The following is a 15,306-nucleotide window of genomic DNA, read 5'->3' as shown; positions in this document are numbered from 1 at the left end:
CCCGCGGCCACGGGCGGGAGGGAGCACCGTGGGCATCTGCCGCCCCAGCTGTCCCTTGCCAGCGCAGCACGAAGCCGGGCACCCGGCCAGGATGGCAACTGCGGCCCCGGGGAGGGCACGGCGCTTGCCAGCGCGGGGGGACGGCGGGTGGCAAGGGCGGGGGACAGCAGGTGCTCGTGAGAGGAGCTCGCTCATCTTTTATTCATCGGGTGCCTAACGGTGCGCGGAACCGCTCTGGCCCCTTGTCCCCTGCGGCGGCACAGGAGGTGGCACCCCGTGCCAGGTCCCGGGCAGGCACCGCTGGCGCTGCCGCCGGGCTGAGCGGGGCGCAGATCGCTCCAGCGGTGACGCGAGGCCGGGGCTGGCAGCGGGCACTGCGGGGAAGCCGTCCGGCTCCGGCACGCCGCCGGCTCGGCGCACTGCGGGAGAGCCGGGGAAGCCCTGACCTCCCCAAGGTCGCCGGCACATCGATCCGGAGAGCTCGAGCACATGGAAACCGCCCCGGCCGTGCCAGCGCCAGCCTCGCAGCGGGCCCAGCAGCGGCGGCACCCCGGGCAGTGACGCTGCAGAAGACAGGGGGGTGGGGGGGTGGCACCCTGGGGAGCCCCCTCCCATCCCGCTTCTGCAGCACGCAGCCCTGGGGCCAGGAACCCAGCCCCTACGGATTCTCTGCTGTCTCCTACCCTTGTCCCCTTTCCCGGGGCGTCTCCTGGACTTGCTGGGCTCTGCCTACCTTGCTCCCCCCAATTCCGGCCTCCCCGGCTGTTTGGGTGGGAGTAGAGACACGAGGAACAGGGGGAGGATTTGCTCGTGTTCATCTGTGTGCTGGGGGGTTCTCCAGCCTGCCCGCCCGCCGGTGCCCAGCTCTGCAAATGACAGATCCTAAATATTGTGAACCCCATCAATCTTCTCATGACCCTGGCGATAAATATTTGCGCGGGGGCTGGTAGAGCGGCGGTGCCCGGGGAAACGCCTGCCCCTCCATCTGGAGGGGCTGAGCAGACGCTTGGCACGGACAGCCTGGCACGGCCGCAGCGCGCCTGGGACGAGAGCCCTGGCACGGGCTCCCCGGCAGATTGGTGCCATCTGCCTCGCGCCGCACCCAGCGGTGAGGCTGGTGGGGGGAGATAAGGGGCTGCCAGGTGGTGGGAGACGCAGATGCTGGCACAGCGCGGGGGTCCCTGCCTCCCCCCAGGTGCTGTCCACTGGCGGTGGCATGGCCAAGGCCTGGAGCTCGATGCCACCCCGGGGCCCACTGCCTGCTTGCCCTGGGCACCCATCTGCTCCCAGCCTGCTCAGCCTGGGGGCTCAGCCAAGAGGCACTGCCGGGAAAAGCTCATTGCAGGGCAGAGCCTGCATGACGGCTGGGGAGGGGGCTGTGGAGAACCTCAGAGGGTGTGAGAGGCCAGCACTGCCCCTCTTCTGCCTCTCCCCGGCTCTGGGAGCCTGGCTGGGAGTGGGGTGGGGTCCAAGGATGGTGGCTAGCAGCACGGGGATACAAGGATGCACAGATGGGGCTGCAGGGATGGAGACACCATGGTGAGAGCACAGCAAGTGAGCCCATGGAGGTGGGGAGCACTAGTGGGAGGGTGCAGGGAGGGGGGCACTGTTCCCCCCTCCCAAGACTGGCTGCTGCCGACAGGAGCTGCTGGGAGGAATCTCTCCGTAATGCTCCGAAGGTCCTGGCACCATCGGCTGGGGAGATTGATTACCATTTTACTGCAATGCTTTTGACTTTCACCAGCGACCTCCGAGCTCCCCCCAGCCCCCCCGCCCCCCCCCCCCCCCGCCGCACACCCAGCTCTGGGCTGCAGCGCCGTCCCCTCCCCCACTGCGGTGTGCACAGCCCAGCCCTCACCCAGCCCCGCACTCATCCCGCACCCATCCTGCATCCAGCCCTGCTTCCATCCATCCTGCATCCAGCCCTGCTTCCATCCTGCATCCAGCCCTGCTTCCATCCTGCATCCAGCCCTGCTCCTACCCTGTATCCATCCTGCATCCAGCCCTGCTCCCATCCTGCATCCAGCCCTGCTCCTACCCTGTATCCATCCTGCATCCAGCCCTGCTCACATCCTGCATCCAGCCCTGCTTCCATCCTGCATCCAGCCCTGCTTCCATCCATCCTGCATCCAGCCCTGCTCACATCCTGCATCCAGCCCTGCTTCCATCCTGCATCCAGCCCCGCTTCCATCCTGCATCCAGCCCTGCTTCCATCCTGCATCCAGCCCTGCTCCTACCCCGTATCCATCCTGCATCCAGCCCTGCTCACATCCAGCAGCCATCCTTCAGCAAACCCTGCTCCAATCCCGCACCCATCCTGCTCCTATCCTGCCCGAAAGGTACCGGGGGTGGCGGTGGCAGGGCTGGGAGCAGGATGGGAGCAGCGCTGGTGCTGCTCTGGGGAGAACCCAGGCGCACCCCACGGCCACCGCCGGGGCCAGCAGGGCTGGGATGGCACCTCCCCACAGCCTGACACAAGTCCTGCCTCAGTTTACCCAGCCGGGGGCACGGAAAGCCGAGGACAGGGGGAATAGTGGAGGGGCAGAGCTCGCCTTTGCCATGGGCCCGGAGGGGCTCAGCCCCTGCCAAGGCTGCCCCAGACCGCGGGTGGAGAGCGCAGGGCCGGGGGCTCCTCCATCCCTCCATCCCTCCATCCCCCCTCCCCGGCGTTGCCAGAGCAGCGGCTGGGAAATTGTGCTGACACCGGCAAAACCGGGCGGCGGGGGCGGGGGAGCGCGGGCGCACGTGCTCGGGCTGATAACGGGGCTGATAACGGGGCTGCGGGAGCCCGGCCGGGGGGGGCTGAGCGGTCAGACCCCCCCAGCCCCCTCCCCTTGGGGCTGGGATGCTGCGGGCAGGAGCGGGCGGGCAGGAGGGAGCAGGAGAGGGCAGGAGGGAGCAGGAGGGAGCAGGAGAGGGCAGGAGAGGGCAGGAGGGAGCAGGAGGGAGAGGGCAGGAGGGAGCAGGCAGAATCAGGCAGGAAAGGGCAGGAGGGAGCAGGAGGGAGCAGGCAGGAGAGGGCAGGAGAGGGCAGGAGCGGGCGGGAAGGAGAGGGCAGGAAGGAGCAGGCAGAATTAGGCAGGAGGGAGCAGGCAGGAGAGGGCAGGCAGAATCAGGCAGGAGGGGGCAGGCAGGAGGGAGCAGGCAGGAGGGAGCAGGCAGGAGAGGGCCGGAGCGGGTGGGCAGGAGGGAGCAGGCGGGAGCAGGTAGGAGAGGGCAGGAGGGAGCAGGAGAGGGCAGGAGAGGGAGGGCAGGAGGGAGCAGGCAGAATCAGGCAGCAGGGAGCAGGCAGGAGGGAGCAGGAGGGAGGAGGCAGGAGGGAGCAGGCAGGAGGGAGCAGGCAGAATCAGGCAGGAGGGAGCAGGTAAGAACGGGCAGTGTGCCGGGCAGGAGCAGGTAGGAGGGAGCAGGAGGGCAGCGTGTCAGGCAGGGAGAAGCTCACTGAGCCCGCAAAGGCTGTGGTACAGTGATCCCCAGCACCCCTCGAGTGCTGTCAGCAGCCTGGCCACGCTATGCAGGGTCCCATCGATGCGGTGGCTTCTTCCCTGCCTCAGTTTCTCCACCAAGGTGGGAGGCTGGAGACCCCTCCCATCAGCCACAGCCTGATCATGCCCACCGTGGGCTGGGACCAGACCATGCCGAGCACCCAGCACACTGCAGCACCTCAGGGGTCCCACACTATTGCTCCTGGCCCGTGCTGGTCCCCCTTAACCAGGGCCAGAGCGACCTTAACAGTGAAAGTGAGAGGCTGCCAGGCCTTATCAGAGAGTATTTACAGCCGCTGTGTTCCCAATTAGACAGTCAGGTGACTGCGGCTGCTGGGGACCCAGACACTGGGGTCAAGGTCGCTGGTGGAGGGGCGGGGGGTGGCAGAGGGGCAGCCACCTCCTGGGGCCAGCAGCTGGACACAGCATGGCCAGGGAGGCTGCCAGCACGGGGACCCCATTGCAGAGGCTGTAGGGGTTCTGGTTCCTGCCTTCAGCTTGGCCACTGTAGGGCTCCCAGTCCAGCATCAGGGTGCTCCCAGTTCAGCCCAGTTCAGGGTACTCCATCCCAGTGTGGCACTACACCTCCAGCTGAGCCAGCACAAGGTGCCCCCAATCCATCCCAGTCAGTACAGGTGCCCCCAGTCCAGCATGCAGCACCCAGGTTAGCCTGGCACGGCCATGTCTCAGCCCTTCCCTGGGTAGTGGGGGAGGTCACATGCCCGCTCTGCCTCAGTTTCCCCAGTGACGCCAACATAGCCCACGAATAGCTGAGGAGAGCGTGTGCCCACCGTGATTCACAACACTGGCACCTGATTTGCTGGCACTGCTGGCACCACCGTGGCCTCTGTGGTATCACTGTCTGTCCCTGGGCTCTGGCCAGTACCAGGCACAGAGCCACAGCCCACATTCCCCCTGCCATGGTGCTGATGAAGGTGGGCTCAGGGGGCCAGGGAACATCAGCTCGTGCTGTGGGCATGGGCAGGAGGTGCTGCCAGGAGGGGCCCAATATCCTGCTACCCCCACACACCTGGGTAGCCTGGCCTGGCCAGAGGTGGCCGAGACCCTTGGTCGCCCCTAGGGCTGCAAGTCACAGATCCTGCTGTCTGTGAACCAGTCCAGCCCTCAGCTGGGCTCACACAGCATCTCCCCTGGCTCCTCACACACCTGGGGGTGCTGGCAGAGGGCAGGGTCTGCGGGGGACCCTAAGCTGCTGGCAGCATGTCTGTGCCAGCATGTCACCAGCCAGGGACAACAAATCTGCCCAGGTAAAATCCCTACATATGAGCTTCCCCTTCCCAGCATGCGGGGAGGTGACGTGAGGTGGTGGTGAGGACAATGGCTCCAGGACACAAACTGAGGCCTGCTGCTTGTGCTGCACGCCGTGACTCAGTTTCCCCCTTTTGACTGACGGCTTTTAGAGGAGATTTGACCATCCTTGCTGCAATGAAAGCAGCCAGTTCTCCCTGCAAGTCCTTGGCATGCCCAGGCAGGTGAAGGGCCAGGACCAGCATCCCCTCAGGGCACAGCAGGAGCTGCCCCCACCAATGTTTTTGCTGTGCTCTGCCCAGCCAGCCTCTCTGCCCCGTCCTTGCTCTGGTATCGAGGGGTTGGCATCGTAGTCCATGGCAAATGGGCACTGCTGGACTCTTCCAGCTCCAGCCCTTGGGGATGCACCAGGAACAGGTTGCCCCTTCCCTGCCCGGGCTGCCCAGCCACTCCTCTCAGCTCGGCATGGTTAGCTCTGGGTTTAACCCCCAAAACTCCATGCTGGGAATGCCCAGAGACAGGAGCATCCTCAGGGACCTTTGTGTGCTCCTGGGCAGCAGGAATCAGTCCTGGCTAGGGGAGAGGGGCCAGCCTGGGGGGCACTCACCCCAGAAGCAGTTTGGGGAGGGAAGCGCTGCAAGGTCTGCAGTGGGAAAGGTGGTGGGGAGCAGTGTCCCCAGCTGGAGATGGGCATGGGACGATGGGGAGGGAACACTAAAACAAACCCCCCAGAGCTGGCAGTGGCAGGGCACAGCCAGGCTCTGCCCTGCAGACAGACGAGCACCCACCTCTCTCACGGACGAAGTAGGCCAGGTAGAGGTCGAGCTCCTTGACAGAGACGCTGATGTGGTGGGGCTGGACGCAGAGGATGGGGTTGGTGCACTGGCCCGACTTGACCAGGCGCTCGCCGTCGGTGCTCTCCAGCGGGATCCCTTTGAAGAGGATGACCATGACCAGGTCCAGGCGCCACACCTTGTCCGCCTGCCGCAGGCAGTCGATGCGGCGCATCTTGCCCTTCTGGTCGGGGTTGGAGAGGACGCAGCACGAGGGCTTCTTGCCCGTGATGGAGAGCACGAAGTCCTCGCGGCACTCGGGCCGGATGTCCTTGCGCAGCTTGGCCAGGAGGCGCGAGGCCCATTTCTGTTTCACCTCCGGCTTCTCGCTCAGCAGCTCGTCCTTCACCGCCCTCTCCTCGTCCTTCGTCATCCTCTTCTCATGCTTCTTGAAATACTTGCGCTTGCGGGCCTGCAGGTTGAACCAGGTGTAGGCAAAGGCCCTGACGTGGGGGAGCAGCGCCTCGATGAAGGGGTGGAACTCATCCTGTGGGAGCAGAGGAACAGGGGGTCACTCCTGGCCGAGTCCCTCCCGAGGTGGCTGTGGAGCCCTGGGGACCTGCCAGGCTCATTCCCACTGGGCTGCATTCCAGTGCAACCAGAAAAAAAGCTGTGGCAGAGGTTGTGGGGGTCCTCTCACCACACAGCGAGGTTATCCCCATTCCAGCAGACCTCCATAAATCCCACCGGCTGCAGTTTTCCCAGACCAACAACCTGCAGGGAGCGGCTGAGCAATACTGGAACCAGAGCCATAAAGGGACAGGCTTCTGTACAAGGCTGGCCACCTCAGCAGCACCTGGACCCCCTCCCCTTCGCAGGATCTGCTACCACCAGGTGCCAAAATCCCACCTGAAATCCCAGCTGACACTGTGCCCACCGGAGCCGCTGTGCTGGTGTCAGGCGCTGCCAGACCACAGCACCCCAATGCCGGGTCCCCCATGCCTGCAGCATGCTGGGTGCTCTCTCTCAAGCTGTGGGTGCCTTGGACCTCTCCACTCCCTCTGGACCAGTTAGAAACTCCCCCAGTTTGCCCCAGTTGCAGCTAGCCCGGCGGCTGGCGCCTGGCCCGGCACACAAGACGTGCTCTGACTGCCTTTTTCCATTTGGTGAGCGCTGCTGGATGAGCCCAGCCCCAAAAAGAAAACAAGGAAAATGCATCCCCATCCCTGGCCCCTCCTTCCCGCATCCCATTTTTTTTTCCAATTTGGAAAATCAGTGCTTCCTGGCTGGGGGCCCACAACACCACCATGGGATGGAAAGGTGTGGAGAGCCTTCCTGGTGAGGAGCAGCACAGATTGGAAAGCAGCAGGCAGAGGGTTGAACATCCCTGTGTCTAGCCAGGGCAGCACCAAGCTGGTCCCCAAGGACAGGATTTGGCCCTTGTGGTCCCTCATGACTGTGGGGAGGAGAAGGAGAAGGAGGAAGGAGTTCAGCTGGATTCCTGCTGCAGGGTGTCAGGGCTGAGAGGGGGGTGGCTGGTGACAACTGACACTGCCATGGCACAGGGTCATGCCTGGGGAGGGTGCCAGGGGCAAGTGCTGCTCTGAGGTGAGGAGGTGGCCACGGACAGGAGCTGGGAAAGGACAGAGCTGTGGCTGGGGGATGGGGTGAGCGCTCCTGATCCGGCCCCACTCGTCCCGGAGCAGCGATGCCATTCCTTGGCAAAGCAGCTGTGTCCCAGAGTAACCCTGCCTGGAGGGAACAATGTCCCCTGAAACAGTTTCCCAGCAAGGATCGGCCCCATACAGACCCTGCTAACTCCCACTTGTTCCCAAGATCAGCACAGATCCCATTAACCCTAAATCTGCTCCCTCAGCACAAACTCTGACAACAGCAAGTGTGAGTCCCTGGGTGTCCCCTGAACCAGTGACCCCTACACAGACCCTGCTGTGACCTGGCACAGACATCCCAGTGCAGACCCCACTGTCCCTGAACCCAGCACAGACACCAGGAACTGCCAGCCCCAACCCCCGGCACAGCCCCACTAACCCCCCAAAAGTCCCTGCACACACAGATCCTTCCTCATGAGACAGACCCTGCCACCTCTGGGGGCCACCAGCACCTCTCTGGACAAAAAGCTGTGCCCCACAGGTGTCCCTCCCATGCCCAACAAGGGACAGGCGACTGTCCCCTCACTGGGGAGCCCATTGTACCCATAGGGACCCAAATCTGCAGACAAACCCATGCCAACCCTGGGGACCTGTCCCTGCCCAGGGGGCTCATCCTGCCAGAGGAATCCCTCTTTGCGTGGAGGACCCGATTCTGCCTGGGGAACCTGTCCCCACCGGCTGCTCCCGGGGCCGCCACAGGGTCTGGTTCCCTCTTCCCTCCCCAGCAGCAGCCGCTAATTCAGTGCAGCTGGGCAAGGGCTGGGCATGTGTCTTAAATCAGGGAAGAAGGTCAAAGAAAAGTAAGACAGGAGCCGAAAAAAGCAGCAGCGAGTTCCAAAAACAATACTTGGCCGGGGCGGTGGGCGGCTGATCTTCCTTGGTGGCCGGTTATTCAGACGAGCCCGACAAATTGCTGCCATCCCGTGGCCCCGCCACCCTCCCCAGGCAGCCGGCGGCAGGGCTGGCCGCAGGGCCGGGGGGACACCGCGCATTGTCCCCATCCCTGGGAGTGCCACCCCAGGCAGCGCTGCGGGGAAACGTGGCAGGAACCAGGTTATCCGGGCTGGGTTGGGTGAGGCAGCACCCTTGGGTGCTGCTTGTTGGGGCTGGGGGTTGCTCAGTGCTCTCCTCAGCACCCCAGGCTCTGTGCCCTGCCCCACCACTGTGCCAAGAATTGGCAGCTCTCACTTGGACCCACACCGAGACCCTCCAAAAACCCGCTGCGTGCAGAAGGCCCCGCAGCCCTCGGTGACCCCGAAGCCATCACAGCCGCCACGAGGTGCCCGGGATTAGGGCAGGCCGGGAGCTGCACCCAAAGCCAATCAGCCACTCGCCAACTTTCCCTCCCGGCCGGCTTAGCCTGCTGCCATGCCGAGTTAAGCTGCTTTACAGGGCAGGCGAGGGCGGCCGGGGGCATCAGGACAAGCAGACGGCTGCTGTGGGGCTGAGGGGACACGCTGAGGGCACAGCGTCCCGGCTGGCAGCGGATCCACTCGGGAGGGCAGAGGCACGGATGTGTCTGTCTGTCCCTGTCCCACGTTCCCAGCCCAGCAGCCCGAGTGCCGGCACAAGACTGGTTAAGTGTTTCTCCTGCTGTTTTTCCTTTGCGGGGCTGGGAAGCAGAGACGTGCTGCAATACCCCAGACGAGGCTGCTCCCGGGGCATTTCCGGATGGGAATCTGGCAGCAGAGCCTGTGCTTGGGCCTCATCCAACCCAGGCTTGTAAAGCCCTGCAACCCAGGCAGGAGCACGCCCGTGCCTGGTGCTGCCGGCCCCACTCCGGGCCCCCCTGCACCCCCTTTCCAGGGGGAGCGCTGCTTTTCCATGCCATGTGCTGTGATGGGAAACTGAGGCACAGGTCAAGTTTGGCTCTGTCTTGTCACGGAGTGGGAAGAGGAAGGAAGGACACTCTGTGTGGAGCTGGGCATGCCATGGAGGATTAACTCCTGTGCAGCTCAGAGTTTGGCAGTGCCAGGGATTGGGAAGGGGCACAGCTGAGGCGCTGCCTCTTCTGGGGTTCTGCACTCTGGGGACAGGGGGATGCTCCGTGCCACGCAGGGACACAGCACCTGGCACGGGCACCGCGGCATGGGCTGGCCACCCTCCGAGCATCCTCTGCTCCAGCGCCTTGTCCAAACAGGTCGGACTCAGCGAAACAGCCTGAATTTTCCTATGAAAAAAAAAACCCGTTTCCTCAGGAAATTCCCGAGCAGTTTTCACGGGGGAGGCGCTGGGGTGAGGGGCGGAGGAGGAGGAGCGGGACGGGAGGGGTCAGACACCTCGGCAGTCGGTTTTGCTCCCCAGCAGCACGGCCTCGGCTGTGGGGAGGAGCGGGATGCCATCCCTGCCGTGGGCAGGAGCGGGATGCCATCCCCACTGCGGGCAGGAGCGGGATGCCATCCCCGCGGTGGGGAGAGCGGGATGCCATCCCCACCGTGAGGAGGAGCGGGATGCCATCCCCACCGCGGGGAGAACGGGATGCCATCCCCACCGCGGGCAGGAGCGGGATGCCATCCCCACCGCGGGCAGGAGCGGGATGCCATCCCCGCCGTGGGCAGGGCGCGATGCAGGACAGCCTCGCTGCGTGGCAGCCCTGCAGGGACCACACAGGGTTTACTCCTTGAAAGGATGCTCAGCCGCCCCTCCAGCAGCCGCACACCTCCGAAGCGCTGCCGGCTCCCACAGCCGCCGCTCCTGCCAGGTCCCGCGGCCCTGCGAGCCCGGGCAGGGGCTGGCAAGTCGGGCACCGGGCTCCGTGCCCCCATGAGAAGCCTTGGCATAGTGGCAGGAGGGGATGCGACTACAGAGGTTCCAATAATCCTGAAAATCCCAGTACCTTAAAAGGGCACAGCGGGAATTTGCTTTCTCCTCATCAGAGCCCGCAGATGCCCTTAGCACGGACCGGAGCCTCCGGTAGCCGCTTCTAACTGTTCGCTGAAGCGGCTCTGGGTAATGAGTTAACCTGGTAATGAGACCTGTTGCCGAGACAGATGCAAATGATTGGGAAGTGCTCATTAGAGGGGATGGAAGGAGGCACTTAGGCCCTGAAAGGCACCCAGCCCTTCCCGGGGCCGCCCTGCACCCTATTAGAGCCCATTTTGCAATAATTGCTCCAGAGGAGGAAATCTATTTGGATTCATCATAAAGTATTTATTAACAAGAGCTTATTCATAATTTTTGCTGCTCGCCGGTGTGGCGCGGCCGGGTGTCCCATCCTGCTCTGCATGGGAACACTTTCCCCAGCCCGGAAAAGAGAGCGGCAGCGCTGCGCTGGGGCGGGCAGCGAGGGGGCACGGGGGCAGCTGAGGCTCCCGGGGCAGGTACGGGTTGTGCAGGCCTTGCTGTGCACACAGCTGCCCGTGGGGCAGAACACTCTGTTACAGCCATTTTCCCCTCTAGCTCCTGGCTGACCCAGCCCCTCACTTGCAAAACCCCTCCTGCAGCCCACACTGGGTGCCCAGGGCATCTGCCTGGCACCGCTGGCACAGGTGGAGGTGCAGCCTCCTCACAGTTTCTCTCTCCAGATCCTGCCATTCTTTTCCCCCCAGAGCCAAGAGCATCCCCCAGCCAACACCCACACATGGCTGGGGACTGTGGGTGGGCTGGGGTGTTCCCATTATGGGTTCTGGTGGAAGGATGAGCCCATATGGGGCAGAGAGGGGCTCCCCCCTTTCGTTTGCTCGGGATCAGCCCCAGAGGGGATGGGTGGGCTCGTACAGCCCCCGGTGCTCACCACACACCCAGGACCACAGTGACCACGCACCCCTGGGGTCCCCACACCTGGCGCTGCCCAAAACCGCCCCCGGGGCCGGGCCGGTGCCCACCTGCCCGTGCCTACGTGCCGGGGCGGGAGCGGTGCTGGCGCTCGCCCTCGCAGGTGCTGCGGCTGCGAGCGGGGGCGCGGGGAGCGCGCCGAGGCCGCGGGTCACAGGAGGCCGCGGCGGCAGGGAACCTGCCAGTTGCTTTTGGAAAACATCAGGAAGAAAAGCAGCTCTCTTGGCAGCCCCGGGCTCCGGTGCCAGCGCTGCTTGGGCCCCCGCCAGCCCTGCAGACGGCAGCTGGGGGTGGCCCAGGTGGGATGGAGCCGGAGGGGCATCTCCGGCAGCATGGTACGTGCCCCGACACCGTGCCCAGCACCGCCTCTGCTCTGCCTGCCTGCACCCCCAGCCCAGCAACAACTGGCATTGCCGGTCCCCGGGTTTCCTAAATGCACCCCAAACGGGGCAGCAGCGTGCCCAGCATGCAGGGAGGGGTACGAATGCCCCAGGGATGTGCATAGCAACACGGCCAGCACTGGGTGGTGGAGGAGTCAGGAGGTTCTGCTGAGGGAGACTGGATTGTGTTAGAGCCCAAAGCCACTCACTGCCTTCCTGGAGACTCACTTTGACTTCCCAGGTGCTTCAGTTTCCTCAGGTGCCGTCTCTGTGCGTCCCCTTTGGGGTTTGGGAGCCGACGGCTCAGCCACTTTCCCAGGGTGACCCCACCTGCCCCCAGGGTGAGGCGCTGCCTTTCCAAAAATACGGAAACTGAGGCATGTCACCTGCCAGGCCAGCCCACAGAAGAGGAAGGATGCGATGGTGACTGCTGAGATCTGGGAGAGGTCTGGAAGCAGCACTAGGGGACCCAGCCCATGGCCAAGGAGATGCCACCTCATCCTGGGCAGCATCCCATGGCCAGCAGCACCAGAGCCGCGTGGCTTCCCAGCCAAAACCCCCCCGGGGCTCCAAGGAAGGGAAATGTTTTATGGAACTGGAAAGAAGAAAGGCTTTGCCAATGGGTCCTGGCGTTGCTGTCAGTGTGGGGCCCTGGGGGTGGCCTGTCCCCACCATCCCTGCTCCTGGCACACACAGGGATGCAGTGCCTGAGACCCAGCGCTCTGCCCATCCCACATCCCAGGGTCTTAGCCTGGGAGCCACCAGGATGTGACCTGGGGACGGAATTTGGTCCCAGGAGCACAGAGGGAAACTGAGGCAGGAGATGTGGTGGGGCTGGCAGCACCCTGTTCGCTCTGGGGAGGGGGCACCACCAGAAAGGTCCCTCCAGCCCCCCCGCAGCGGGCCCAGGGCCCTGAGCCTGGCTTTAAACTCTGACGCAGGAGGTTTTAGTTCCCTCCCAACGTATTTTTAGCCCTGCCTGCTTTGTCCTCGCCTTTCCAAGGGGGTTAATCATGCACCACTAAAGGTGTGGGGGTGCAGAGAGGTGGCCCCAGCTCCCTCCTGGGGGTGCCTGTGAGGGGGATTGGCACAGGGGGTATCTCTGCACCCCACGATGGGCAGTGCTGTGATGGGTTTCTGGGGCTCACTCCGCTGCAAATCCAATTCTTGGAGCAGCTCAGTGGTTTAAAATAGCCCCGGCCTTTTGCTGCGGAATCGGTGACCTCGCAGGAGGATCAGCCACCCCGGGGCTCTGGAGGTGCAGAGTTCATGGCCTCCTCACAGCCCCAGTGCCACGGATGTGCCAAAGGCTCAGCCCCTCCTCCAGCACCTCATCGCTCCCTGGGTGCTCGGGACAGCCTGCCAGGAGCCTCCACAGAGAGAAACTGAGGCACGGGTGGCGCCTGGAGATCAAAGGGGCTGGGCGTGTCCCCAAAGGGTCAGCTCTGACCCTGGCCAGACCCTGCAAGCCGAGCCATGAGGGATGGGACTAGTTTAGCGGGGTGGAAGGGGAATGTTCATCCGCTTTCGGCAGCTCAGCAGAGCCTTCCTGGGCAAATTCAAATGCTGAGCCCGGCTGGGTCCTATTTCGGGAGGGTTTTGGACGCCTCCCAAGCGACAGAAGCGGGTGGGGGCTGACCTGCACAAAGGGACTCTGTTCGGGCCCTGGGCTCGGTGGTGCCAGCGCGGAGGTTGGTGGCTGTGGCCGGTCCCCTCGTTCCCCACCAGATGGGTCAGCAGCCCGGCCTGGGCAGGGGGCGAGTGCCCTCCTCTTGTGCCAGGCGCTGTGCCCCACCTGGCTGTGAACTGAGGCCCGGGGTGGGGCTGCCCTTGCCTCCCGGGTGCTGCTGTAACCGCTAAGTGACACTGCCATACCGCGGAGACGGCCGTGCCAACCTGCCTCGTGACGTGGGCTCCAACAGCCACCCGCCCTGGGCTACTTGCCCAGGCTGGCCCCGAGCCACCCTCTAGGGGAGTCCAAGGTCCCGCTGTGGGGTCGCTTTGAGAGCCAATACCCCTGTCACAGCTCCACGATGGAACAGGAAAAAACCCTCAACGGGCTGGATCCCACCAGCTCGATGCCACCACAGGGCACGCTGGGGTAGCAGCACCACTGGCCCTGGGACTGGGAGCCCTCCTGCAGCACCTCACTGCCCCCCCGCTGGCCACCTCAGGGCCTGGGGTGCTCCAGAGAGCTCGTGGGACTGCGGTGCCATGAGCAACCCAAGCACATCTGCACGCTGCCAGCACAGCTGTGAGCGCCCATGGGCACGGGCAACAGAGAGCCGGGACGGGGTCTGGGGTCCTCACCGAGGTCATGCTGGGCAGGCTCCTGTCCCCACGTGGGACACAGCAGTCACAGCTCGCCCCGGTTACTGCCGGTGACTCCTCTCTCCAGCCAATTCCCCACCGCAAGGCGAGGAAGCTGCTGAGCGCGGCCCGGTTCCCTCCGGCGGTACCTCAGGATGCGATGCAGTCATCGTTAATGCATCTGGACTCATTTATGGGGATGAGAAAATGTTTCCAGGTTTCCCACAAAGTCCCATTAAGATCCCAGTCCTTCTCTATTTTTAGTGCCCTCATCAACAACGCCTTGCCCAGCCACCCCGGCGCTCCAGAGCCCCACGGGGCTGGTGGGGGCACCCTGGGCACACACCTGCCTGGCTTTGTGGGGAGCTGAGCTGCACCCAGACTGGGCAGCTGGAGGGGGCAAACCCTAGCCCTGCACTCCTGACCCAGCAGCTTTGCACCCATGGGTGTACCCTGGGGGTGGGGGTGCCCCAGCCTGGCTTTGCCTGGGAGCAGAGAAAAAAAGAAACACGGTGGGAAGCAACAGAAAAAGCCACCCCAGGTCACTGCACCAGCACCAGGACCCCACTCACCACGGAGGATGGAAAGTGGCTGGGTCTGAGCATCGCTGCAGGTGTAGGGTCACACCCTGCAGCACCAGATTGTCACCTGGCGATGGCCAGTGGCTGTCCCAGCCAACAGTTCCATCAGCAACCCCCAGCGCCTGGCACATCTGAATGCCCACAGGGCTCTCGGTGCAGCTGGCAAGGGCGTGAGGATCCTGCCCTCGGCGCTGAGCCCTCCCGGCCTATCTATAGCCATGACCTCAGCGAGAACCAGGGCAGGACCCGGCCGCGCATCGTCCCTTCTTGGCAGGGCCACCGCCTCAGCCCCCACCGGCACAGAACTGCCGCCAAGCCGAGGCTTTTATCCCGTACGTTCGCTAATCCGGCGGGATTCGATGTCAGGGGCTGCCCACGGGAGGCTCACAAAGGCCGTTTCCAGGGGTGCTCAGCCAAGCGATGGAGAACGCCAGCGGGAAGGGCAGGCGGCGGTGCTGGGTGTCACCGCCTTAGGTGACAGGCTCTGACCCCGGGGGCTGGACGGGAGGGAATGTGCGTAACCCGGCTGCGAAGAGGTCGAGCAGGGGACGTCCTTGCGCAGGCAGGGGTGACATGAGGACATCCCGCAGGCGTCGGGGTCACAGCCTCCCGCAGAGCCGGGGGTCGCGGGGAGGACCTGCTCCCTCTGCGCCGGCTGCCCCGGGGGAAGCGGGAAAGGGGTGGCCCAGAGGAGGGGAATTTCCCCAGCTTTTTTCTCCAACAAACTCCTCGGCTTGTGCAATTAGAGAAATTTGTTTAACAAACTCCCGGGGGAGCGGAGCGGGAAGGTGGGGTGGCGCAGGGCCAGGGCGCTGCTCACACAGGCCCGCTCCCTCCCCGCCCGGCCTTTGATCAGCAGCGCGCTGCGGGAGCCACGGAGCCGTTCCCTGCGGCCGCGATGTGCCGCGGAGGTGCCCCGGACCCTGCGGCCACCCTGCCCGTGGCAACCCTTTGCCACGTGTCCCCTCATCTGCCGCTCCGCACCCCCGTCACCCCCATTCCCATCTCCCCGTGCTCGCCAGGGTGGCACGACCCTGGCACCCCGCCCCGCTCCGCGCCCAGCC

The 15,306-nt window shown here is 64.5% G+C and overlaps 1 protein-coding gene across 13 annotated transcripts in view; it reads right to left on the bottom strand.

The window, feature by feature from the left end:
• The window catches only part of NFIC (nuclear factor I C), a 44,048-nt gene that overhangs the window by 19,455 nt on the left and 9,287 nt on the right, over nt 1-15,306 (bottom strand). For 5 of the 13 annotated variants that reach the window (XM_072919271.1, XM_030257114.4, XM_030257115.4 and 2 more), the window contains exon 2: nt 5,543-6,074. In XM_072919271.1, the coding sequence (XP_072775372.1) occupies nt 5,543-6,074 (532 nt within the window). Of the gene's footprint in view, nt 1-5,542; nt 6,075-6,436; nt 6,562-15,306 lie in introns of those variants that run through there. The other 8 variants (XR_012052139.1, XM_072919267.1, XM_072919273.1 and 5 more) reach the window with 4 other exon arrangements.

Source organism: Taeniopygia guttata, chromosome 28 (genome assembly GCF_048771995.1).
Source record: "Taeniopygia guttata chromosome 28, bTaeGut7.mat, whole genome shotgun sequence".
Classification (NCBI taxonomy): domain Eukaryota; kingdom Metazoa; phylum Chordata; class Aves; order Passeriformes; family Estrildidae; genus Taeniopygia; species Taeniopygia guttata.
The sequence above is the reverse complement of the archived record's forward strand: the minus strand, read 5'-3'. Positions and strand labels throughout refer to the sequence as shown.